This window comes from Rhinatrema bivittatum, chromosome 4 (genome assembly GCF_901001135.1).
Source record: "Rhinatrema bivittatum chromosome 4, aRhiBiv1.1, whole genome shotgun sequence".
Classification (NCBI taxonomy): domain Eukaryota; kingdom Metazoa; phylum Chordata; class Amphibia; order Gymnophiona; family Rhinatrematidae; genus Rhinatrema; species Rhinatrema bivittatum.
In genome coordinates this window covers 66,427,948-66,453,144 of record NC_042618.1, presented here as the reverse complement: position 1 = coordinate 66,453,144, position 25,197 = coordinate 66,427,948, and the positions used below count along the sequence as shown (strand labels likewise).

General features: G+C 47.0%; 1 protein-coding gene across 7 annotated transcripts in view; it reads left to right on the top strand.

Annotated features, from left to right (window-relative positions):
• Nucleotides 1-25,197, top strand: part of KTN1 (kinectin 1) — a 342,484-nt gene that overhangs the window by 305,829 nt on the left and 11,458 nt on the right. For 6 of the 7 annotated variants that reach the window (XM_029598255.1, XM_029598257.1, XM_029598252.1 and 3 more), the window contains 2 exons: nt 9,576-9,668; nt 23,527-23,647. In XM_029598255.1, coding sequence (XP_029454115.1) covers nt 9,576-9,668; nt 23,527-23,647 — 214 coding nt within the window. The remainder of the gene's footprint in view (nt 1-9,575; nt 9,669-23,526; nt 23,648-25,197) is intronic. The other variant, XM_029598256.1, reaches the window with a different exon arrangement.

Sequence of the window (25,197 nt, the reverse complement as noted above, 5' to 3'; positions counted from 1 at the left end):
ACGCAATCCCCTCCAAAACCCTCCTCTCCATACCCACCACCATCGCCAAACCCCTAGCTAACTTCATTAACTGCTCCCTTACCTTCGGCAAAGTCCCAGACCCCCTCAAACTCGCCGTTGTGAAACCCCTCCTAAAAAAACCTTCCCTTGACCCCTCTGACCCAGCAAGCTATCGGCCCATATCCAATCTACCCTTCCTCGCGAAAGTCCTCGAGAAAGTAGTCAACACCCAGCTCACCGACTACCTCGAGGACCACAACCTCCTGCACCCCTCACAATTTGGTTTTCGGAAAGGCCGAAGTACCGAGAATCTCCTCTTAGCCATCACTGACACCATGCTCATCGGACTAGACCAAGGAAAATCTTACCTACTGGCCCTTCTAGATATCTCGGCAGCCTTCGACACTGTCAATCATCAGATCCTTATCACACGCTTGACAGAGATAGGAGTCACCGACACTGCGCTAGACTGGCTCACCTCTTACCTTACTAACAGAGAATACCTCATAAAACTTGATAACTTTGAATCATGCCACATTCCCCTCAGACAAGGCGTTCCCCAAGGATCATCCCTTTCCTCCACCCTCTTCAATATATACCTCCTCCCCCTCTGCAACTTACTCTCAAACCTAGGCCTGGACTTCTTCCTATACGCCGATGACGTACAAATTCTCATACCCATTCAAAAAACCCTCAATGAAACCATCCTTTTCTGGGAATCTTGCCTAGGCTCCATCAACGCCCTACTAACCGACCTACACCTTGCTCTCAATGCAACCAAAACCGAACTACTCTTTATATCCAAGCAACCTGAACAAGATACCTCCACCACACCACCCGCCCCCCTACATCTCCCCCACACTACCCCCCCTCCGTAAGAGACCTGGGAGTCACCCTTGACCAACACCTGAATTTCAAACCACACATCAAGTCCCTCCTCAAAGCAGGTTTCTACAAACTCCAGATCCTCAAAAAACTCAAGCCCTTACTCCATACTCAAGACTTCAGATTAGTCCTACAGTCCTCTATTTTCTCCAAAGTGGACTACTGCAATGCCCTCCTACTAGGCCTCCCTTTCTCCACCATCAAACCCCTACAAACTCTTCAAAACGCCATGGCTCGTATCCTTACTAACACACGTAAAAGAGAGCATATCACACCCATCTTAGTAGACCTACATTGGCTGCCCATCCAGTTCCGCTCCCAATACAAAACCCTTACTATTCTTCACAACACCCTCTACAATAACAACTCCCCCTGGCTTAAAGAAATGCCCCACTTCCACCTCTCCACCCGCCAGACTAGATCCACCTCCACAGGCACCCTCCACACTCCCCCCCTCAAAACTGCCCGCCTATCCACCACCAGAGAAAGAGCCTTTACCATCGCAGGCCCCGCCCTCTGGAATTCCCTCCCCACATACCTCCGTCTTGAACCCTCCCTAACCATCTTCAAAAAAGGCATTAAGACCTGGCTCTTCCGACAGGCTTACCACTGCTCCAGCCCCTCGTAGTCCACCCCCCTAAATCTGCCCCGGCCCCCTATAGCCTACCCCCCTGAAACCCCCCCAATCGCTCCCCCCTGTCTCTCCCCTGCTTCACCACCCTGAATCCACCCGAGCCTCACCCGTCAACCCACCCATACCCCCACCCTCCCTCCCCTTACCCTTTCCCTATACCCCCGCCACCCTCCCACAGTGCTCCACTGTAACCCAGTTAAAACTTACAACCTATATGTCGAAATCAAGACTCCGTTATTACCTGCTGTAACTGCTGTAAATAAGCTAATACTTTATATATATGTGTTTAATTGTTTAATAAGTTATCTATATAATCCACCATAACTGCTGTAATTAAGCTTTAATATATATCATTATATAATCTATTTATTCCTCATTAACCGCTGTAAAAAATCAACCTTGTTCTAACCTCATTAAGCAACCTATCCTGTAAATACTGATATGTTCCTTGTACCTTTCTCAGCTGCTGTCTTTCCTCCTTTACCTCTCTCCCCCCTCTTCCCCCCCCCTCTTTTCGCTCCTGCTCCACTCCCCCACTCCCTGTTTTTTGTAATTTCCTCCTTTCTCAAGTTTATTGTAAACCGGCGTGATGTGCTTGCACGAACACCGGTATATTAAAAGCTGTTAAATAAAATAAATAAATAAATAAATAAGCAGGAAGATTAGACAGCCTCCTATATCTGGCATTGTGCTTAACAAGACTATTACTTTGAAAAGTCAGATTTCTAGTCTTGGTGTAGTTAGATTCTGCACATTCCATTGATCCACATATTGATAATTTACTAAATGCTTTCTTTGAGTTATTAGCTCATTCGCCAATTTGCCTTATTTATTTTTTTTGTGGATAATCTTTTCAAAACAGTCTTACATGCTTTGTCTTATCAGGAGTTTGTTATTATAATGCCCTTTCTCACAGGACAAGCAGGATGGTAGTCATCACATATGGGTCACATCACAGGATGGAGCCCAATCACAGAACAGTTTTGTCAAAGTTTCTAGAACTTTGACTGGCACCTACTGGGCATGCCCAGGATGGCACTAACCTTGCAACCAGCAGGGGTACTCCTTCAGTCTTGTTTAAAAGCTAAAGTAAGTGCCAAAAATAAAATAAGAAAAATACGAACCCAACACCGTGGGGTGGTGGGCGGGTTTCGTGAGAACTAACATCCTGCTGTCCCTGTGAGAACACCTGTTATAGGTAAGCAACACTTGCTCTCTCACAGGACAAGCAGGATGGTAGTCCTCACATATGAGTGAGTACAGAGCTGCGGATGTCCGAAAATGCACCAAATGTACCCAAAGACGTGCAACAGGCACAACTGGGGTGGAATTTGGTAGAGGGCATCCTGAACCCTAACGGGCAGGTGGAAGGGTGTTGGTACATCAAGATGCAAAAAGGTTGCGCAAGACAGATTGGCCGAAAATGGAATCTTGTCTTCCAGCCTTGTCCAGACAATAATGGGCTGTAAAAGTATGGAGAGAACTCCAGGTAGCAGCCCTACAAATATCAGGAAGTGGCCCAGAGCGAAGGTGCGCTACAGAAGTTGTCATGGCCCTGACCGAGTGTGCTTTAGCACGGTCCTGAAGTGGAATGCCTGCTTGCTGATAAATGTAGTCCACTAGCCAGGAGGAGAGAGTCTGCTTAACCACTCTGATGCAATCTGATGGAAGCAAAGGAAACAAACAATTGAGTACTTTGCCTGTGGGCAGTTGTACGGTCTAGATAGAATGCTAGAACCCGTTTGCAGTCGAGGGTATGCAGAGCCTGCTCTCCTGGATTGGAATGGGGCCTGGGAAAGAAGGTGGGTAGTATAATGGATTGATTAATGTGAAACTCCGATACTACCTTAGGCAAGAACTTCGGGTGAGTGTGGAGTACTGCCCGGTCATGCAGAAGTTTTGTGTAAGGTGGATAGGTAGCTAGGATCCGTAACTCACTAACTCTGCGGGTAGATGTTATTGCCAGAAGAAAAATCACTTTCCATGTGAGAAAGCGAAGATCACAGGACTGGGGAGGCTCGAATGGTGGTTTCATGAGTAGACCTAAAACCAGATTAAGGTCTCAAGAAGGGGCCGGAGGGCGCAGTGGAGGCTTGAGGTGGAGCAAGCCCTTCAGAAAATGTGTTACAAGGGGTTGTACTGAAATAGAAACATCCCCGATACCTTAATGGAAGGCGGCCACCTCACTGACATGCATTCTGATGGAGGAAGTTATTAGGCCTGATTCTGACAAGTGCCAGAGATAGTCTAGAAACTTCATGGTGGAACAGGTAAAGGGATCAAGGGACTGAAAGAACACCATGATTTAAACCTGTTCCATTTGTAAAGATAAGATTTACTTGTGGAAGGCTTCCGTGAAGCAGTCAGGACACGGGAAACTAGCTCTGAAAGGTTGAGAGGCTGCAGGATTAACCTTTCAACATCCAGGCCGTCAGGGACAAGGCCTGACGATTGGGGTGGCATAGGCACCTATTCTGTGTGATCAGAAGCGGATCCTTCCCCAGGGGAATGTGCCTGCGAATGGAGAGGTCCTGAAGAATCGGAAACCACACTTGACGTGGCCAGTGAGGTGATATCAGGATCATGCTTCCCTTGTCCTGACGTAACTTCACGAGAGTCTTCAAGAGAAATGAAGTGGAGGGAATGCATATAGGAGACCGGTTTCTCATGAAAGGGAGAACGCATCTCTTGGCTATGAGTGTTGGCTGCAAGTGAGAGCAATAGTTCTCTACTTTGCGGTTTGAGGTGACGCAAAGAGGTCTATATGAGGGTAACCCCAACGTTGGAATATCGAGTCCGTTACTGTGGGGTTGAGAGACCACTCGTGTGGTCGAAAGGTGCGACTCAGCTTGCCTGCCAACACATTGTCCAATCCCGGCAAGTAGATGGCCCTGAGGTACATCGAGTGGGAGAAGGCCTCCTCCCATATCTGTGCAGCTTCCTGACACAGGAGGCAGGAGACTGTTCCTCCTTGTTTGTTGATGTACCATATGGCCACCTGGTTGTCCGTTTGAATCAGGATGACCTGGTTGAAGAGGCGATCCTGAAATACTCTGAGAGCATATCTGATTGCTCATAGCTCCAGGAAATTGATCTGGTGTTTGGCTTCCTCTGGAGACCAGGACCCTTGAGTTTGTAAATTGGCAACGTGTGCTCCCCAGCCGATGTAGGAGGCATCTGTTGTAAGGGTTATTTGAGGATCTGGAGCTTGAAAAGGAAGGCCTTGAAGGAGATTGGCCTGATTCTTCCACCAAGCTAGAGATAGACGAAGTGGGTTGGTTATGTGGACAACAGTCGATAGTGGATGAGTTAACTGAATCCACTGTGACCTTAGAGTCCAATGTAGGATCCTTATGGCGAGACGAGCCATGGGAGTGACGTGTACTGAGGACGCCATGTGTCCTAGCAGGACTAGAAAGTGACGTGCAGTGGAGCGTTGTCGAGACTGCAGCTGATGGGCGAGAAAGGCGATGAGAGCTTGTTCTTGAGGAAGAAATGCCTTCGCCTTGAGGGTGTCCAAGTCTGCTCCTATGAAGGACAGGGTTTGCGATGGGACCAAGTTGTACTTTGGATAATTGATGAGAAACCCTAGAGAGATCAGGGTGTGCAAGGTGAGACATAGGGACGTCAGAACAGCTTGCTCTGTGGGAGCCCTGATTAACCAATCGTCGAGGTAGGGGCAGACGTGGATACCTTGAGTTCTGAGGAACGCTGCTACTACTACGAGGCACTTGGTGAAGACTCGTGGAGCAGAGGCTAGGCCGAATGGTAGCACTCGATATTGGTTATGCTTTGGGTCTACGAGGAATCGCAGAAATTTGCGATGAGACGGAGTTATTGCGATGTGTGTGTAAGCATCTTGGAGGTCTAGGGAGCAGAGCCAGTCTCCCCATTGTAGAAGGGGGAGGAGGGAACCCAAGGTCGCCATCTTGAACTTTTCTCTTTGTAGGAACTTGTTTAAAGGCCCGAAGATCTAGTATCGGGCGAACGCCACCTGACATTTTTGGGATTAGAAAATACCAAGAGTAGAATCCGAGGCCCTGTTGGGAATAGGGCACTGGTTCTATTGCTCTGGACTGGAGGAAGGAAATCTCCTGTTCCAGGAGCGGTGAATGGTCTGATGTTCCCCACATCAGCCGAGGTGGGGAGTCCGGTGGAATGGCCAGAAAGTTGAGATAACCTTGAGTTATTATGGTGAGAACCACTGGCCTGTGGTGACTTAGTGCCAGATGTGGCTGAAGTGGCACAATCGGCCTCCCACTGGTACATGCCTTAGTGGAGTCTGAATGCTGCTTTCTAGAAAAAAGTCAAAACCCAGATCCTGGACCTGATTGAGGAGTTGCTTGCGGCTTTTGCCTGGACTGGCCTTTCTGGTAAGGCTTAGTAGAGCGACCTTTGGACGGAGGAGGATAAGATTTCCTTTGGCGGTAAAAGGATTTCTTGGGCTCCTTTCTGAATGTTTGTTTAGCAGGATATTCAGAAGGTATCAAGGAGAGTTGGCGAAGAGTCTCATGGTGATTCTTGAGTTGTGCCACTGCCTTTTGTATTTGCTCACCAAAAAGATTATCTCCAGTGCAAGGCAAATCAGATAGTCTATCCTGGACTTCAGGCCGTAGGTCCGACAACTTTAGCCAGGTCCACTGCCTTGCAGAAATGACTGTTGCTGAAACCCTGGAAGCGGTGTCAAAAACATCATAGGCAGATCTCTCATGCTTGCCCACTTCTAAATCCTTTTGAGCTAGGGTGTGTAATTGGTCTTGAGACTGCTGAGGTAGGGACTCAGCAAAGTCCTGTATTTGTTTAAAAAGGACCCTGTTGTACTGGGTCATATTTATTTATTTATTTATTTATTGTTTTTATATACCGACATTCGATCTCAATTGAGATATCACACCAGTTTACATTCAGGTACTGTAGGCATTTCTCTATCCCCAAAGGGCTTACAATCTAAGTTTTTGTACCTGAGGCAATGGAGGGTAAAGTGACTTGCCCAAGGTCACAAGGAGTGACAGCAGGGCTTGAACCTTGGTCTCCTGGTTCATAGTCCACTGCTCTAACCACTAGGCTATTCCTCCTCCCTGGCACCATAGGGATAAAGTTGATAAGAGGCGATGCGGGATATAAGCATTGCCCCTTGAAAGATACGGCGACCTATAGCATCCAGGAATTTTTCTCTTTCCTGGAGAATAGGAAGAATGAGGCTTGGATCTTCGGGCTTTCTTTTGGACTGACTCAACCACCACTGAATGGTGGTCCAATTGGGACTTCTGGAAACCAGGAGTCGACTGGACTAGGTATGTAGTGTCAGCTTTCCGATTGACTGGTGCCACAGAACCAGGACATTCCCAATTTCTTTTCAGAAGATCCAGGAGGACATCATGGATGGGAATAGATGTTAGTTCTTTAGGAGCATCTAAAAATTGAAGAAGCTCCATCATCTGTCTATCATCTTGTTCCGTCTGAAGTTGAAATGGAACTACTTCAGCCATTTCCTTCACAAAATTAATGAAGAACAAGTCCTCTGGCGGAGAACGCTTCCTGCTTTCAGCCGGAGAGGTGGCGATGGCAAGTCATCGGTATCCTGGGATGAATAGTCAGTCCAGGTATCGTAGGGATCATCTCCAGCAGCCCCAGTATCCTTGGCGGGACGAAAAATTGGTATACCTGAAGGTCCTGGGCGAGGCACCGAAGGTATCACCGGTGGCACCAAGAGCATCGATGGACGGGACAGTGGCACAGATGGAAACAAAGATGCAATCAGTGAAACAGATGATCTAGGCATCGGAAGGACTCCCGATGGCGGAAGGAACGGTGTTTCTCCTTCTTCTGTCGATGAAAGAGGAATCTGAGAGGAAGGCACCAGGTCCATTGGAGTCGTCTGATCCATCGGAGGAAAAGCAGCGATCAGCGCTTCCATTCTCGTGAGTAACGGTGCTAGTGCTGCTGGAATGGGATCGGTTACAGTTTCAGGCACTGGTACCGATGGAACCTTGAAGCCTTGCATCGCTCTGCCGATGGCCTCCTGAATCATCTGATCCAGTTCCTTCCAGAAACCTGGCGCATGGAGCCCCGATGCCGGAGGAGGAGGCGTAGCCGGAGGGACCACCATTGGAGGTGGAATTGCGGCTCCTATCACTGGTCCCAGTGAAGGTTGCCTCGGTGACCCTGAACCACATAGGGACGGTGCCTTTTCTGGACGGGCTTTCTTCAGTGGCGGTTCAGACGATGACGACGTTGAGGCCTTGCCTGGGTCAACGGTCTGAGACCTTCGATGTCAATGCTTTTCTCGATGCTCACCTCTATCCTTTTCATGAGGGGGAACAGAGGGTGTCAATGGCTGTGGAGTAGTCAATGCTGGTTGGACACAGGCCGGTTCCCGATGATGGTGCGACATAGACTGTGTCTGTTCAGATGATTGGACAGAAGACCTTGATATGCGAGGGGGACAACAGCCCCTCAGAGGCAGTTTTCGGGCTATGGTCAGTCATGGGTGCAGACTTTTCAGGGAGCTCAGAGGCTCTTTAGAGCCCCCACCAGAGGTGAGGTTCCAGGGGAAAATCCTCTCAATGAGGCCGGCCCACTCCATCGTTCCCTTCTTAGGGGGCTGTCTTGTGCTTTTCTATGAGGAGTGGGCCAGACTCACTCAGGATCGGTGGGTCCTCTCGATCATAAGAGACTGTTACGCTTTAGAATTTGCTCATCCCGTCCGTGACCTCTTTTTGGTCTCCCTTTGCGGTCATTGACAGTGATGTGTATTTCGGGAGACCTTGGTCAGGTTGCAGGGTCTAGGAACTGTGGTGGAGGTTCCCCCGGAAGAACAGGGCACCGTGCGATACTCCATTTATTTTGTGGTTCTCAAAAAGGAGGGCACTTTTCAGCCTATTCTGGACCCAAAAAGAGTACATACAGTGCTGAAAGTCCCAAGATTTCGCATAGAAACCCAAAGGTTGGTGATTGCGGCAGTTCGCAGTTGGGAATTCCTAGCTTCTTTGGATCTAACGGAAGTGTATCTTCATATCCCAATTTGTTGGGATCACCAGCGTTATCTGAGGTTCATGGTTCTCGATCAGCATTTCCAGTTTCAGGCCCTTCCTTTCGGCTTAGCCACGGCGCCGCGGACTTTCACCAAGATCATGATCATAGTGGCGGCGGCCTTGCAGCACGAGGGAGTTCTGGTACATCCTTATCTCGATGATTGGCTTATCAGGGCAAAGTTGGAGGCCAGTTGTCACTCAGCAGTCAGGAAGGTTGGTCATTTAACTCAACTGCAGGTGAATGCACCAGCCACCATCTGCTGGAGAAAGAGAAATACCAGGACTCTGGAATGATCCGTGGAACTACAAGAAAGAAAATTAGCAGGTAAGAACCAATTTTCCTTTACATTGGCTTCCCTTTGTTTTTCCTTCTAAGTAGAAGGTTTTAACCTTAGCATTCACGTCTCATATGGGTTAGTGTCCTTTTATCTTAAGCATTTTTTTGCAGCATTATGTATCTCTTAGGTTTTTATTCTCGGGTACCATAGCTAACTTCAGTTTCTGCCAGTGTCTGTGATGAAGCTGAAAACTATAGCAGTATGTTCCTTTACTTGTGCAATGGCAGGACTTTGGAATTTTATTCCATTAGAAGCTAGAACTGAACAAAATGGGATATCCTTTCATCATTTTGTCAAAATCCTGTATTTTTCCAGGCGGCATTTAAGGGATGGATTGTTTAACTGATTTTAATTGCTGATATGCTTTTATGCTGATTCTGTTTTTTATTGTATCTATTATATTTAATGTATTTTTGATTTATAATTGATTGCTGTTTTGCTTTTTGTACACAGCTTTGGATGGAATTTTTTTTCTTTTTTTGAAAAACAAGCTTAAAGTGCTTGTAAATTGACTCTGGTTTAAAGATAACAAGTAAGCAATCCTTCTGTGTCACACCCAATATCTGATTCCTAAACTCTTTTCTTTGAGAGACAAAGTGGAAGAAAAGCTTTTCAAAGTCAAATCTTTGTTATAGAGCTGTTTCAAGATGAGTGAGCTCGTCTGCTATCTTGCTTTTTCCACAGGCCCAGCAATCACTGGATCTCATTCAGTCAGAAATAGTAAAAGCTGCCGGAGACTCCAGTGTTATTGAGAACAGCAGTGTTCCCTCTGAGATGGTGAGCCTCTTTCTAGGTTATCTCTGCAAATTGATTGGTAATCTTAGAAATGTTTGCTTGCCTTAGAAACAATATCCAGCTAAAAGCAAAAACTTGGTTTTATGGTAGTTGAAAGCTTTAATTTTTTTCTGACAAATATTCTCTGCCTGACCTTTTTCACTAAGTAAATTTGTAATTGACTTCATTTTTATGAAACTGAGTAGATGACAGACTTCAAAGCCACTGAATCTCTTACAGCAAAACATGTTTTTTGATAATGCAAGGTACCTTGACCTGGTAAATGTTTAATTGTGTTTTAATGTTTAATTATAATGCATTATTTCTTTCCTAGAAAGTAATTCTATGGAATGCTGTGGGGGTGATTAAATTTTGTACCCGAGGCTTAATGTGTAGTCAAACTGTGGCATGGAGGGAAGCAAAGTATAAGGGAGTGGGAGAGGAGCTAGGTGTTACACACTCACATATATATATGTAACACACCTAGCAGCGACAGAAGCAGTGGGGCTGAAAGGCATTCACTTAGTCTCTTCTCCCCTTCCCATAATCTCTTATGGCCTTTCAGTTGTGCCAGGGAATTGCATAAAAATCAAAGCCATATGGCTGCTCCTGTCTGAGTAAACAGCTCCAACACAGTCTGCTCTGCTTTCTCTGGGACTTGGGGGGGGGGGGGGGCGCAGAAATGATCCTGTCATTATAGGATCTGATCTGTTTCTGGAGGCAGCTGGAACTGATTTGTACTATCAACTTTGCTCTGTTTCTATGGAGGAGCTAGAACTGATTTAGTTTTTAGGTTTAGTTTTTAGACTTAGTTTTTGGGTACTTGCCAGGTTCTTATGGCCTGGATTGGCCACTGTTGGAAACAGGATGCTGGGCTTGATGGACCCTTGGTCTGACCCAGTATGGCATTTTCTTATGTTCTTATGTACCGGCGGAAAAATGGTGGCAGAACACCATTCTTGGTTGTTCCAGAAGAAATTAAGCCATGGATAACAGACATGAAAAGGGATTTAAATTAGCACAATTTTGCAACATGAGCTGCAGTGCTTATCAAGACCAAGGTTGAAGCCTTGATGACTGGCATTATTGCTCTTAAGTTTCAAACTTGTGCTAATTCATCCCCGTTTTGTGTAATTTTTTTTTTTTTTTTTTGCTCTGCAACATCTGCTTTAGAATCACCCGTTCTCCTGTTCCTTGTAGAAAAAGAGGGGAGGAGCTTAGGGATATAGTGGCTGCTCTCTCCTCTTCCCTGTAGGCTGTCGGAAGGAGAGGGGCTGTTCTGCTTCTTAAGTCTGAAAAGTGGAGGAACTGCATTCCAGGCTGTTCCCCTGTTTGTACCACAGCAAATGTGCAGGGCATTAAAAAAGAAAATACATGGGTTATCATTAAAATGATAACCCAGCAAAATGCTATTGTTTTACATAACATTTGCCTGTGTATTGCCTGTTTAGATCCTCCCAATTAGGAGACTATCAATTTGCATTATTGATGTAAATGTTGTTGATTTTTTCTGATGGTATTGTTTCTCTGTTTCAATGCAAATTGTTTCTTGATTTTTTGCATATTTGATAATTTGTAAAAATTCTAATAAACTATAAAAAAAAAAAAAAAAAAAGAAAAAGAAAATACATGGACTTGACTGTCTAACATGGACTCATGAAATTAACTTTTAAAAAGTAATTAAAAAAACATGTTTTGACACTGTATTATAATGTTAAAGTTCCTTTTACCTCTCTGATTCTCCAGTAGAATTTTCTTTTGCATTGTAACAGAGCTGTAGCATACTTATGGCTAATATGGCCACAGCCATAGGTGCAGCTACCAAAAGGCACCATATCGCTGCCATGTGCCAACGAGAGCAGTGTTGCTAGTAGATCCTCAGTAAGAGAAAAAGCAGCGTGTCCTCGTTGAAATGGACAGCATGGTTGGCGTGGCCGTAGTAAGTGGAAAACAATGCGGCCTCTCTGGCAACACCGCTGATTCTGGCGGGGCCGCGCTGCTTTTCCACTTACTAAGGCCATGCTTATCATGCTGTCAATTTCGGAAGGACTGCGCTGCTTTGGAGGAGGAGGAGGAGTGCTCCCTGCCCTGCCAGTAGTAGTTCAATGCTAGCACCGGCAGTGGCCAGAAGTCATTCCCTTGGCCATGGGGGGCTGAAAGAGACTGCTGCTGCCTGCTACATCAAGGAAGAAATGAGCGCGTGTGTGGTGGGGGAGGAGGGAGAGCGCGCGCGGGGGGCCAAAATGGTGAGATGGACAGTGAAATGCTAAGAGAAATTAGGGAAGCTAGCCAAACTGGTAGGGCAGTAATAATAGGAGACTTCAATTACCCCAATATTGACTGGGTAAATATATCATCAGGACACGCTAGAGAGATAGCATTCCTGGATGGAATAAATGATAGCTTTATGGAGCAATTGGTTCAGGAGCCAATGAGAGAGGGAGCAATTTTAGATCTAATTCTCAATGGAACCGCAGGATTTGGTGTGAGGTAAAGGTGGTGGGGGCTGCTTGGCAATAGTGATCATAATATGATCAAATTTGAATTAATGACTTGAAGAGGGGTCAGTATGTAAATCCACCGCTGTAGCGCTAAACTTGCAAAAGGAAAACTTTGACAAAATGAGAAAAATAGAAAAAAACTGAAAGGTGCAGCTACACAGGTAAACAATGTGCAACAGGCATGGATATCATTAAAAATAAATCATCCTAGAAGCACAGACCAGATGTATTCCATGCATTAAGAAAGGTGGAAGGAACGCAAAACGATTACCGGCATGGTTAAAAGGTGAGGTGAGAGGCTTTTTTAGCCAAAAAATCTTCATTCAAAAATTGGAAGAAGGATCCATCAGAAGAAAATAGAATAAAGCATAAGTATTGGCAAGTTAAATGTAAGACATTGATAAGACAGGCTAAGAGAAAATTTGAAAAGTTGGCCATAGAGGCAAAAACTCACAATAAAAACTTTAAAAAATATATCCAAAGCAGAAAGCCTGCAAGGGAGTTGGTTGGACCATTGGATGATCAAGGGTTTGAAAGGGCATTTAGAGAAGATAAGGCCAACACGGAAAGATTAAATGATTTCTTTGCTTCAGTGTTTACTGAGGAAGGATATTGGCAAGAGACCCATTCTGGAGAAGGTTTTCATGGGTGATTTTGATCAACTGAACCAAATCCGGTGAACCTGGAAGATGTGGTAGGCCTGATTGACAAGCTGAAGAGTAGTAAATCTCCTGGACCAGATGGTATATACACACCAGGGTTCTGAAAGAACTAAAAAATGAGATTTCAGACCTATTAGTAAATATTTGTGACCTATCATTAAAATCATCCAATGTACCCGAAGATTGGAAGATGGCCAATGTACCCCTATATTTAAAAAGGGATCCAGGGGTGATCTTGGAAACTATACACCGGTAAGCCTGATTTCAGTGCCGGGAAAAATCATGGGAACTGTTATAAAATCATAAAACATTTAGATAGACATGGTTTTATGGGACACAGCCAACATGGATTTATCCAAGGGAAGTTTTGCCTCCCAAATCTATATTTTTTTTAAAGAGGTGAATAAACATGTGGACAAAGGTGAACCAGTAGATGTGGTGTATTTGGATTTTCAAAAGGTGTTCAACAAAGTCCCGCATGAGAGGCTTCTAAGAAAAGTAAAAAGTCATGGGATAGGAGGTGATCTCCTTTTGTGGGCTGCAAGTTGGTTAAAGGTAAACAGTGGAGTACCTCAGGGATCTGTACCTGGACCTGTGCTTTTTAATATATTTATAAATGATCTGGAAAGGGGTATGATGAGTGAGGTGATCAGATTTGCAGATGACACAAAATTATGCAGAGTAATTAAATATCAAGTGGATTGTGATGAATTGCAGGATGATCTTGAGACTGGAAGATTGGGCTTCCAAATGGCAGATGAAATTTAACATGGACAAGTGCAAAGTGATGCATATAGGGAAAATCCCTTTGCTGTAGTTACACAGTTAGGTTCTATCTTAGGAGTTACCATCCAGGAAAGAGATCTAGGTATCATAGTGAATAATACATTGTAATAGCCCAGTGTGCTGTGGCAATTACAAAAAACCAAACAATGTTAGGAATTAAGAAGGGAATGGAAAACAAAATGGAGGACGTCATAATGCCTTTATCGCTCCATGGTGAGACTGCATCTTGAATACTGTGTGCAGTTCTGGTCACTTGATCTCAAAAAGGATATAGCTGCACTGGAGAAAGTGCAGTGAAGGACGACCAAAATAAGGGGCATGGAATGGCTGCCCTGTGAGGAAAGGCTAAAGAAGTTAGGGCTGTTCAGTTTGAAGAAGAGAGAACTGTGGGGGGATATGATAGAATTCTACAAAATCACAAAAGGACTTGAACAAGCTAATGTAAATCGGTTATTTACTCTCTCAGATAATAGAAGGACCAGGGGGCACTCCATGAAGTTAGCGAGTAGCTCATTTAAAACAAACCGAAGAAATTCTTTTTCACTCAGCACATAGTTAAGCTCTGCTATTCATTGCCAGAGGATGTGGTTACAGCAGTTAGTGTAACTGGGTTTAAAAAAGATTTGGATAAGTTCCTAGAGGATAAATCCATAAACTGCTATGACTGTAATTAATAAGCAATAGTAGCTTGTGATCTGTCTAATGTTTGGGTACTTGCCAGGTACTTGTGACTTGGATTGGCTACTGTTGGAAACAGGGTACTGGGCTTAATGGACCCTTGGTCTGACCCAGTATGGCATATCTTATGTTCTTATCGTATATTCTTATGTGGAGTGAGAGTGAGTGAGCATGTGTGTGGGGGAGTGAGAGAGAGAGAGCATGGTGTGGGGAGAGAGCAGGCATGAGTGCGCATAATTATGCCACTTAATTTCTGCCTGCTAATCCATGACAATTTCAGGGCATCTGGAAATCAAATGTTCCAAGGTATGGATAACAGGGAATTCTTTTAAAATTCTTATTTTAATTGTTGGGTGTTTGATGTCCGTTTTGAAATATGTTATTGTTTGGAAGATGTTTAAGTGTTTAATTATTGAGTGTTCTATTTCTTAATTGTTTGAATTATTCTTTTTACTAATTTTATTTATGAGGAATGGTAACGTTTCTGTTTTTCACATTGTTGCAGTGCATACAGAATTTTACTTGTTTTGGTTTCCAGTTCAGTTTTTGTCTGTACATTTCTATTTATACTGTATGGTCTCTTTATTCTGTCTTTGAGGGTCTGTCTGTGTCTTGCATGTGTGACTGAAGCGAGGTTTCCATTAGTGTGTAGTTTCTATGTAGGGATCTGTATAGCAGCTTGGCTTGTTCTGTTCTGAAATGTAGGCAGGATTGATGTTGGAGTACTGGCAGTTAGTGCTGTTCTTATAGAAAATTATTTTTTTCTCTAGGGTCACACCCATGCCCAAGATGCATTACAATAAGCCTCATACTATATAGATTCCAAGTGTGTCTTGCTTTTTTACAGGGTTTTCTGGTTGGCACCACAGTAGTACATGTAAATACAATATACATTTTGTAAGTGAATTTTTTTACCTCAGAAGACTGCTTTGAATGTTTTTTCCTGTAAAATCTGTTATAAATGCATAATTTTAAATTGAGTGAGGTGGGCGAGATAGGGTGGGGGGATGCAAGGCTGTAAAGTTTTTCTAGGGTACCTAATATCCTTGCACTGGCCATGGGCATTGCCGTACAAAAATTTAAGTGTTTCCCAAATCATAAGAACATAAGAAATTGCCATACTGGGTCAGACCAGGGGTCCATCAAGCCCCGCATCCAGTTTCCAACAGTGGCCAATCCAGGCTACAATAACCTGGCAAGTACCCAAACACTAAGTAGATCCCATGCTACTGCTGCCAGTAATAGCAGTGGCTATTCTCTAAGTCCACTTGATTAATAGCAGTTACTGGACTTCTCCAGGCACCTATCCAAACCTTTTTTAAACCCAGCTACACTAACTGAACTAACCACATCCTCTGGCAACAAATTCCAGAGCCTAATTGGGAGTTGAGTGAAAAAGTTTTCTCAGATTATTTTTAAATGTGCTATTTACTAACTTCATGGAGTTACCCCCTAGTCCTTCTATTATCCAAAAGAGTAAATAACCGATTCACGTTTACCTGTTCTAGACGTCTTATGATTTTAAAGACCTCTATCATATCTCCCCTCAGCCTTCTCTTCTCCAAGCTAAACAGCCCTAACCTCTTTAGCCTTTCTTCATAGGAGAGCTGTTCCATTCCCTTTATCATTTTGGTCACTCTTCTCTCTACCTTCTCCATTGCAACTATCTTTTTTGAGATGCGGCAACCAGAATTGTACACAGTACTCCAGGTGCGGTCTCACCATGGAGCAATAGAGGCATTATGACATTTTCCATTTTATTCACCATTCTCTTCCTAATAATTCCTAACATTGTTTGCTTTTTTCACTACTGGGGCACACTGAGCAGACAATTTCAATGTGTTATCCACTATGAGGCCTAGATCTGTTTCCTGGATAGTAGCTCCTAATATGGAACCTAATGTTGTGCAACTACAGCATGAGTTAGTTTTCCCTATGTGCATCACCTTGCACTAGTCTACATTAAATTTAATCTGCCATTTGGATGCCCAATCTTCCAGGCTTGCAATGTCCTCCTGCAATTTATCACAATCTGTTTGTAATTTAATTACTATGAATAATTTTGTACTGCAAATTTGATTCTCATTCGTCATATTCCTTTCCAGATCATATATAAATATATATTGAAAAGCATCTGTCCAAGTACAGATCCCTGAGGCATTCCACTGTTTACCCTTTTCCACTGAGAAAATTGACCATTCCCTGTACATACCCGGATCAGTCCAGACCATGGGTTGAGCCTCCTTTCCAGCAGGTGGAGACAGACCAAAACTGAAAGGGTATCCTATTCGAGGACAGAGCCTACCCTGTAGCCCTTCAGTATTTGTCTGTCTCCAGCAGGTGGAACAACTCACCCTATGGTTCCCTGTTCACTTCTACTTGTCCCTTCTGGGCGTTTTTTCCTTCTGTGTGTCTATCGTGTTTGGATCAAGCAAGTATTTGAGTTATTGTTAAAAAAAAAAAAAAAGTGTGAACTCTGTGGATCCTTCACAGGAGACAGCCCATGTCTCCTCACTCTTGCAGGGGCTTAGAGGGGCTTGGCCCCTTGTTTTATATAGCCTAGGCTCCCTTTACCCAGTGATCCTCGGCTGCAGGGGTGAAAATTGGTGGTGCCAGTCACTCCCCCTGTTCAGCTCCCTCTCTCCTCTTCTGTACTGCTCTCCCTTCAGTGGGATCCATGGTTTTGTAGCTGCTGACAGGGACCTTTGTAAAAAAAAAACAAAAAAAAAAAAAAAAACCAAACAAACAAACAAACCCCGAAGACTATAAGGTGATTTTACCCAGAGGAGTCCCTGATAAGTAGGGAAGGCAGGAGCCTTCTGTTAAACTTACTTTTGCAGCTTGAGAGAGTGTATTGAGAGCATGCACAGTTCATTCTGTGCCTCGGTTCCTTCAGCACTGGCAGCTCAGCTTATCTTAATGCTGCCCCTCCCCCACCCAGCAGCCATGCCACGATCTCTGATGTGTTTAGCCTGCAGGGATTCCTCGGTCAGGCTTTCGCAGGAGGGGCTCTGTTTACACTGCCTTACTGGGGAGGGGAAGGTTCCTCTGAGGTCCCGATGCCCTCCGAGACCCGGACCAAGCCGCCAAAACATTTTCCCCTGCCGTTCCCAGGCCGTCAAACTGCGGGAACGGCGGCCATTTTGGGTTTTTCTCTGGTTTCTTTATCTGAGCTCCCTGAAGCCCCCCCCCCCCCCCCCCCCGGACGTTTGGACCCGTTTTTCCACTGACTTTGTGCTTTTGCTGCACAAATCCTATTTAGCGAATTTGCAGGAAGAAGCTGCCCCCTGCCGCCCCCCCCCCCCCCCCCCCTGCTAAGATTCCTCGGCTCTCTGCCCCTCTCTCCCCTGCAGCTCCTGATGGGCAGGGGACGACCCGGGTCCGGGTGGTTCAGGGGGCCCCTCCCCCTCAGTCTTCTCCACTGGCTCCCGTGGGCCGCCCCCCCCCCCCCCCCCCGCCTGCCCAGGATCCGGACCAGGACACAGATTCGGTGACGCTTACCGCCCCCTGGAGAGGGATGACCCCCAAGTTCTTGGTCTCTTCCGCAGGGAGGAACTGGAGCCGCTTCTCCCCTTAATCTCACAGGAATTGGGGATTGACTGTCCCCCAGTGGACAAGTTCTTGGCAGAGATGCCAGCTTCCTCTGACCCAGTCCTGGCAGGGCTCAGGGCCCTCCCGTGCTCTTTTCCCTTCCATCCCATGCTCAAGTTAATGCTTCTAAGGGAATGGCGGGCCTCCGGGTCAGGAGGGCCATGGAAAAACTTTATCCCCTCCCGGAGGAGTATTTAGAATTAAGAATGCCTAAGGTGGACTCCTCTGTGACCGCGGTCACTAAGCATACCACTGTACCGGTCATGGGGGGGCTACAGCCTTACGGGATGTCCAAGACCGCAAACTGGAATTCCATCTCAAGTGCATTTTTTAAGTCCTGGCCTTGGGTGTTCGGGTGTCCATCTGCAGCAGTCTCATGCAGCGGGCAAGCCTTAGGTAGGTCCAACAATTACTCAGCACCCAAGACCTCCCGTCTGCAGAGGCAGAGCAGGCTGACAGGTTGGAAGGCGCCATTGCATATGGGGCGGATGCCCTATATGACTTGTTCCGGGTGCAGGCGAAGGCGATGGCTTTGGTATTGGCCAGACGGCTCCTCTGGCTCTGACACTGGGCGGCTGATTCATCTTCTAAGGCACAGCTGGGAACCCTCCCCTTTAAGGGTAAGTTGCCTTTCGGCGAAGATCTGGACCAACTTATTAAATCCTTGGGGGGAGAACAAGGTCCATAAGTTGCCTGAGGACAGCCCGAAACAGACTAGATCCTTCTTCCCAAACACTTACCCACTTCTGGGGCCAACGCCGCTATAACCCTAGAGCAAGGAGCGCCTTCCCCAGGGGAAATTCTTCTCGGGCCCAGTCTTGGCCCCAGTCCTTTTGGGGCCGTCGGCCCTTTCGAGATGCAGCTACCCATCGTCCTGCGCCCAAGCCCGCCTCCCAATGAGAATCCGCTGGCCCATCCCTCCGTTCCCAACTTAGGTGGTCGTTTGTCCCTGTTCGTGGAGGAATGGGCCAAGATCATGTCGGACCAGTGGGTCCTCGAAACCATTGACAAAGGCTACGCTTTAGAGTTTGCTTGTGACATCCCGGACTTGTACATGATTTCTCCGTGCGGCCACCAGAGGTGGCCCACGGTCACTCAGTCTCTTCTCAGACTCCAGAGTCTGGGGGCCATCTGCCTGGTTCTGGTGGCGGAGCGCGGCACTGGCCAATACTCAATCTACTTCGTGGTCTCTAAGAAGGACGACTCCTTCCATCCCATCCTGATCTTGAGGGTCAACCAGGCCCTCAAAGTGCCCCATTTCCGGATGGAAACACTTCAGGCGGTGATAGCGGCGGTACATCCCGGAGAATTCTTCGCCTCACTAGATCTGACGGAGGCCTACCTGCATATTCCGATTGGTCCCGAACATCAGTGGTTCCTCCGGTTTCACATCTTGGGTCAGCACTTCCAGTTCAGGGCCCTGCCCTTCGGTCTCGCCACGGCACCACGCACGTTTACCAAGGTAATGGTGGTGTGGCGGCAGCCCTTCGGAAGGACTGTGTCCTGGTCCATCCGTACTTGGACGATTGATTAATCCGGGCCAAGTCGGAGTCCCTATGCTGCCAGGCGGTGGACCGTGTTATCGCTCTCCTCGTCCCTAGGTCAGATAGTCAACTTCTCCAAGAGCAATCTCCATCCGTCTCAGGTCTTGGAGTTCCTGGATGCTCGCTTCGATACCTGCGTCGGCAAGGTCTTTCTACAGGACTCTCAAGCTTTCAAGTTGATGGATCAGCTCCAGGGCTGCTTCTCCATGCCTCTCCCCACGGCATGGGATTATCTGCAGGTCTTGGGGACCATGGCTTCCACAATCGACCTGGTCCCCTGGGCTTTTGCACATATGCGACCATTACAGAGAGCCTTGCTGGCTCGTTGGCAGCCGGTATCTGAGCATTTTCAGATGCAGCTCCCGCTTTCCGACTTAGTGGTGGCTTTCTCTCAAGCACCTTCTCCGTGGAATGTCCCTTCAGACCCCGCAGTGGATGGTAGTCATGACGAATGCCAGCCTGTCCGGTTGGGGAGTGGTTTGCCAGTCTCAGACCACGCAGGGGCACTGGTCCCCAGCCCAGTCTCACTGGCACATCAACCGCCTGGAGACCCGGGCGGTTCATCTAGCACTCAGGGATTTTCTCCCCTTACTTTGGCGACAGGCGGTCTGAGTGCGCTCAGACATTTCTACCACCGTGGCGTACATCAATCGCCAAGGGGGCACCAGGAGTAGACTGGTGGCCCTCGAAGCAAGTCGCCTTCTCGCGGCAAGTCGCCTTCTCACGGCCTCCCACGTAGTGGGCAGCGAGAATGTGCAAACCGACTTCTTGAGTCGTCAATGCCTGGACCCAGGCGAGTGGGAGCTGTCCGCCATGTCTCATCGACAGGTGGGGTCCCCCGCACCTGGACTTGATGGCAACTCTTAAAAACGCCAAGGCTCCCCGGTTCTTCAGCCACTGGCGGGAACACTGCGTGGAAAGGGTGGATGCCCTAGCCCTTCTGTGGCCGAGATGCATTCTACTGTACGTGTTCCCTCCATGGCCCCTTACAGGGAAAGTGCTCAGACGGATAGAGCTTCACAGAGGCCCGGTCATTCTCGTAGCTCCCGAGTGGCTTCGCGGATCTAGTTAACCTGGCGATGGACGGTCCTCTTCGCCTGGGCCATCTTCAACACATTCTCAGTCAAGGTCCTGTATCTTTCAACCAGGCGGACGCTTCTGTCTTGCGGCTTGGCTTTTGAACGGCATAGGCTAAGGCAGAGGGGATATGCTGAGGATGTCATCTCCACCATTTTGCAGGCCCGCAAAACTTCTACTTCCCTGGCCTATGTCTGGGTCTGGAAGGTTTTCGAGCTCGCCTGCGTGGAAGCGGGCGTTACACCACGATTGGCCCCGGTCTCGCTAGTGCTCTCGTTCCTCCAGCGAGGTCTCTCTAAGGGTCTCTCCTTTGGCTCACTTCGTGTTCAGGTGTCTGCCCTCTGTTCTCTCTTGGGTAGCCTTGACAGTCACGCGGTTGTGTTTTCTCAAAGGGGTCAAACACTTGAAGCCACCGCTGCGTCCTACTTGTCCCTCGTGCAGTTTGAACTTGGTCCTTCGGGTGCTCTGTCAGGCTCCCTTTGAGCCCCTTCGCCGTACCACTCTCAAGGATTTCATGCTAAAGACTGTATTCCTGGTTTCCATTTGCTCCGCCAGACGGGTGTCTGAGATCTAAGCGTTGTCGTGCCGCGAGCCTTTCTTAGTTTTTCGGATTCTGGGGTCTCTCTCAAGACAGTTCCGTTATTCTTACCGAAGGCGTGTCGTCTTTTCATGTCAATCAGTCGGTCGATCTCCCCGCGTTCTCTTCTGCGGACATTGCAAGCCCTGGTGGGGATGACCTACGCCAGGATGTGAAACGCATTCTCATGCGTTATATGGAGGTAACTAATGAATTCCGAGTGTCGGATCACTACTTTGTCTTATGGAGTGGCCCAAACCGGGGCAACCAGGCCTCTAACACTACGATATCTCGCTGGCTGAAGGAAGCGATATCCTCGGCTTACATATGTCAGGGACGCCCGGTCTCAGAGGGCCTCAAGGCCCATTCCTTGCGTTCACAGGTGGTTTCCTGGGCTGAAAGTCAGTCTGTCTCCCCGCAAGAGATATGCAGGGCAGCTACCTGAAAGTCCCTGCATACTTTTTCTCGACATTACCGCCTTGATGTTCAAGCGCCAGTTTTTGGTTCTTTTGGGTGGCAGGTACTTCGAGTGGGCCTGTCAAGGTCCCACCCTGTCTAGGGAAGCTTTGGTACATCCCATGGTCTGGACTGATCCAGGTACGTACAGGGAAAGGAAAAATTAGTTCTTACCTGTTAATTTTCGTTCCTGTAGTACCACGGATCAGTCCAGACGCCCTTACCTCTCTTATCATCCTGTCCGCTCGAAGATCCTTATGCTATGTTTGTCCTCATTGGAGGCACCGGAAGCATCCATGTGATGATTGTGGGCATTCATGCAAGAGTGTCCATATACGGAGTTCATTCATTTTTTCACTTTTGTTCCTAGTTCAATATCTTCAGAATTCTCTTGTGGTTTGCTCGAGTTCTTCTGTTACTTGCTTGTTCCATGGTGTTTATCTTCTCTGCTTTGACAATGGTTATACTGAAGGGCTACAGGGTAGGCTCTGTCCTCATATAGGATACCCTTTCAGTTTTGATCTGTCTCCACCTGCTGGAAAGGAGGCTCAACCCATGGTCTGGATTGATCCGTGGTACTACAGGAACGAAAATTAACAGGTAAGAACTAATTTTCCTTTTAATTCTACTGTTTCCTGTCTTTTTTAACCAGTCTATAATCCACGAAATGACACGGCCACCTATCCCATGACTTTTTTTTTTTTTACTTTTCTTAGAAGCATCTCATGAGGGATTTTGTCCAACGCCACCTAAAAATCCAAATACACATCTTCTGGTTCACTTTTATCCACATGTTTATTAATCCCTTCAAAAAATGAAGCAGATTTGTGAGGCAAGACTTGCCTCGGGTAAATCCATACTGATTGTGTTCCATTAAATTGTCTTTCTATATGCTCTGTGATTTTTATCTTTAGAGTAGTTTCCACTATTTTTCCTGGTTCTGAAGTCACTCATTTGTCTATGGTTTCGTGGAACGCCCCTGGGGCCCTTTTTTAATATTGGGATTACACTGGCCACCCTCCAGTCTTCAGATACAATGGATGATTTTAATGAGAGGTTATAAATTTTAAATAGATCTGAAATTTCATTTTTGAGTTCCTTTAGAACCCTGGGGTGCATTCCATCCAGTCCAGGTGATTTGCTACTCTTTAGTTTGTCAATCTGACCTACTACATCTTCCAGGATCACAGTGATTTGGTTCAGTTCATCTGACTCATCACCCTTAAACTATCTCTGGAACCGGTATCTCCACAACATCCTCATTAGTAAACATAGAAGCAAAGAATAGGTTTAGTCTTTTTGCAATGGCTTTATCTTCCCTAAGAGCCCCTTTAACCCTTCGGTCATCTAACAGTCCAACCGAATCCCTCACACGTTACTTGCTTTGGATATATTTAAAAATGTTTATTTCGAGTTTTTGCCTCTATGGCAGACTTAATTTCAAATTCTCTTAGCCTGCCTTATCAATATTTTACACTTGACGATGCTTATGCTTTTTCTTGTTTTCTTCAGATGGATCCTTCTTCCAATTTTTGAAAGTTATTTTTTGGCTAAAATAGCCTCTCTTACCCTCCCCTTTTAACCATGCTGGTAATCGTCGTGCCTTCCTTCCACCTTTCTTAATGCGTGGAATTTATCTGGACTGCACCTCTAAGATTGTTTTTTTAAACAATGTTCACGCCTGTTGTACACTTTTAACATTGCAGCTGCACCTTCAGTTTTTTATCTTTTTTCCTCATTTTATCAGTTTCCCTTTTGAAAGTTTACTGTATGAGTTGTAGATTTACATATTGTCCCCCTTCCAGTCATTAGTTCAAATGATTCGTTGTGTTGTGTGTTGTAATGGGTGAGGGCACAGTTTTTCACTTGGCCATAGGCGCCAAATTGCCTGGCTACGGGTCTGCATTGTAAAATGTGTGCGTGTTGGGGAGTGGGTTGGTGAGTAACTGTTTGCAATGCTCTACCCCCCCCCCCCCTCCCTCCTTGTAGGAGTCTGAGAGAAAAGAGAAAGTGTCAGCAAGTTTGAACCAGACTGTGATTCAGTTACAGCAGCTGCTTCAGGCGGTAAACCAGCAGCTTACAAAGGGAAATGAACACTATCAAATAGTAGGTAAGAGCAAAATAAATATGCCAGCCATTTCCTAGCGTGTAGCAGATGGACTCAGGACAAATGGGTATAGTGTACTCCTGATGGCAGTTGGAGACGGATCAGATTTCAATCTGACGTCAGCCCTAGTACATATACCCCTGCAGGAAGTGCAGCTCTTCCGTATTTTCCATCTCCATAGCAGTTTGGGACTCTGCACGCTACCACAGCGTTAGAGTAATTTAGCAAAGAAAACCAAAACAAGAAGAAATCTTACCTCTACAGACGAGCCCCGCGCTCCTGTGGTGACACTCATTGGGTCCCTCCCCCAGTTGAGAATTTCCGAGGTGATTTCCGCGATCCCTCAGATGTAAGCCTCGGTCCAGCGGCCGACCCTTGGAGGGGACCTAGCCCCCGACTTCGGGTGAAGCTGAGAGGCAGCGGGTGCAACTTCGAACGCAGCGGGGAAGGTATTTTCCCTCTCCCCCTGTAGCCAGAGACCGCCTGGATCGAGACCGGGAAGCGCCGAGACAAGGTAAGATAGAAATCTATTTAAAAGTCTCCGGTCTCCGAAGCTCAAGGAGTCGCACAGGTTGCTAGCCGGGACCAGTGCCACCGGGTTGATCTGCCTAGCAGGGATAGACCCCGGTCAGATCCGAGGGTCCTCCCACGTGGAGACCCTTCGAGGTGGTTGCCATATTGTCCGCGTGGTCGCAGTCACCATTTTGATCTGTTCGCCGCCGTCCCGAGCCGTGCGCACAAATACCTTGTGCGCACAAATACCTTGTGCGCACAAGGTATGCACCCGGCACAGTAAGCGCATAGCCACACGCTTACTGTGCCGGGTGCATAACTTTGATCTGTGCGTACAACAGCACGCATATCCCTCTGAGCGCATACCAATCCTATGCGCACCACTTAGATGCACCGGAGCGTATAACTGTATTTTACGCGTACAAGCCATGGCACCACCGGAAAAGAAGCTCCAGGGCCTTTGCCCAGCATGCCACATTAAAGCTGCACAGCATGAGGAGGCCACGGCCCTGTCTATACAATGCGAGGAGGCCCTGGGGGATCCAGCCCATGGCCCCCCCTCCCCCAGCCGGTGCCGGGTTCCAGCTTCTCGAACAGTACGCCAGACCTAGCGTCTCCCAGCGGGCTCCTCCCTGAAACGGGGCTTCCCAGGGACACAGCCCCTCTTAATTTAGACCCAGCATCTATCTCCTGGGTGGAATTTTTCAAAGGCCTGCATACCTTCGTCCACATGCAACCGGGGCCTCCAATAATACGGCCCCAACCTCCACCAGAGGACCTCAACATCCCGGGATCCTCTATCACCAGGGAAGTGATTCCACCGCCCAAAAGCCCCACCTTCGGGGACACAGACAACTCATATGAGGAATCAGAACCCCTGGAGGAAGGGGAACTCCCAGGGACAGAGCCCCCCCGAACTGTGAGGCGCTTCTTCACCAAGGACGAGCTTCCAGACCTGGTCTCACACAGCTTGAAAGAGCCTGCTATCCCGGGCACAAGTGCCTCGGTGGAACCTAAGACGAATCCCCTACTAGAGGGAC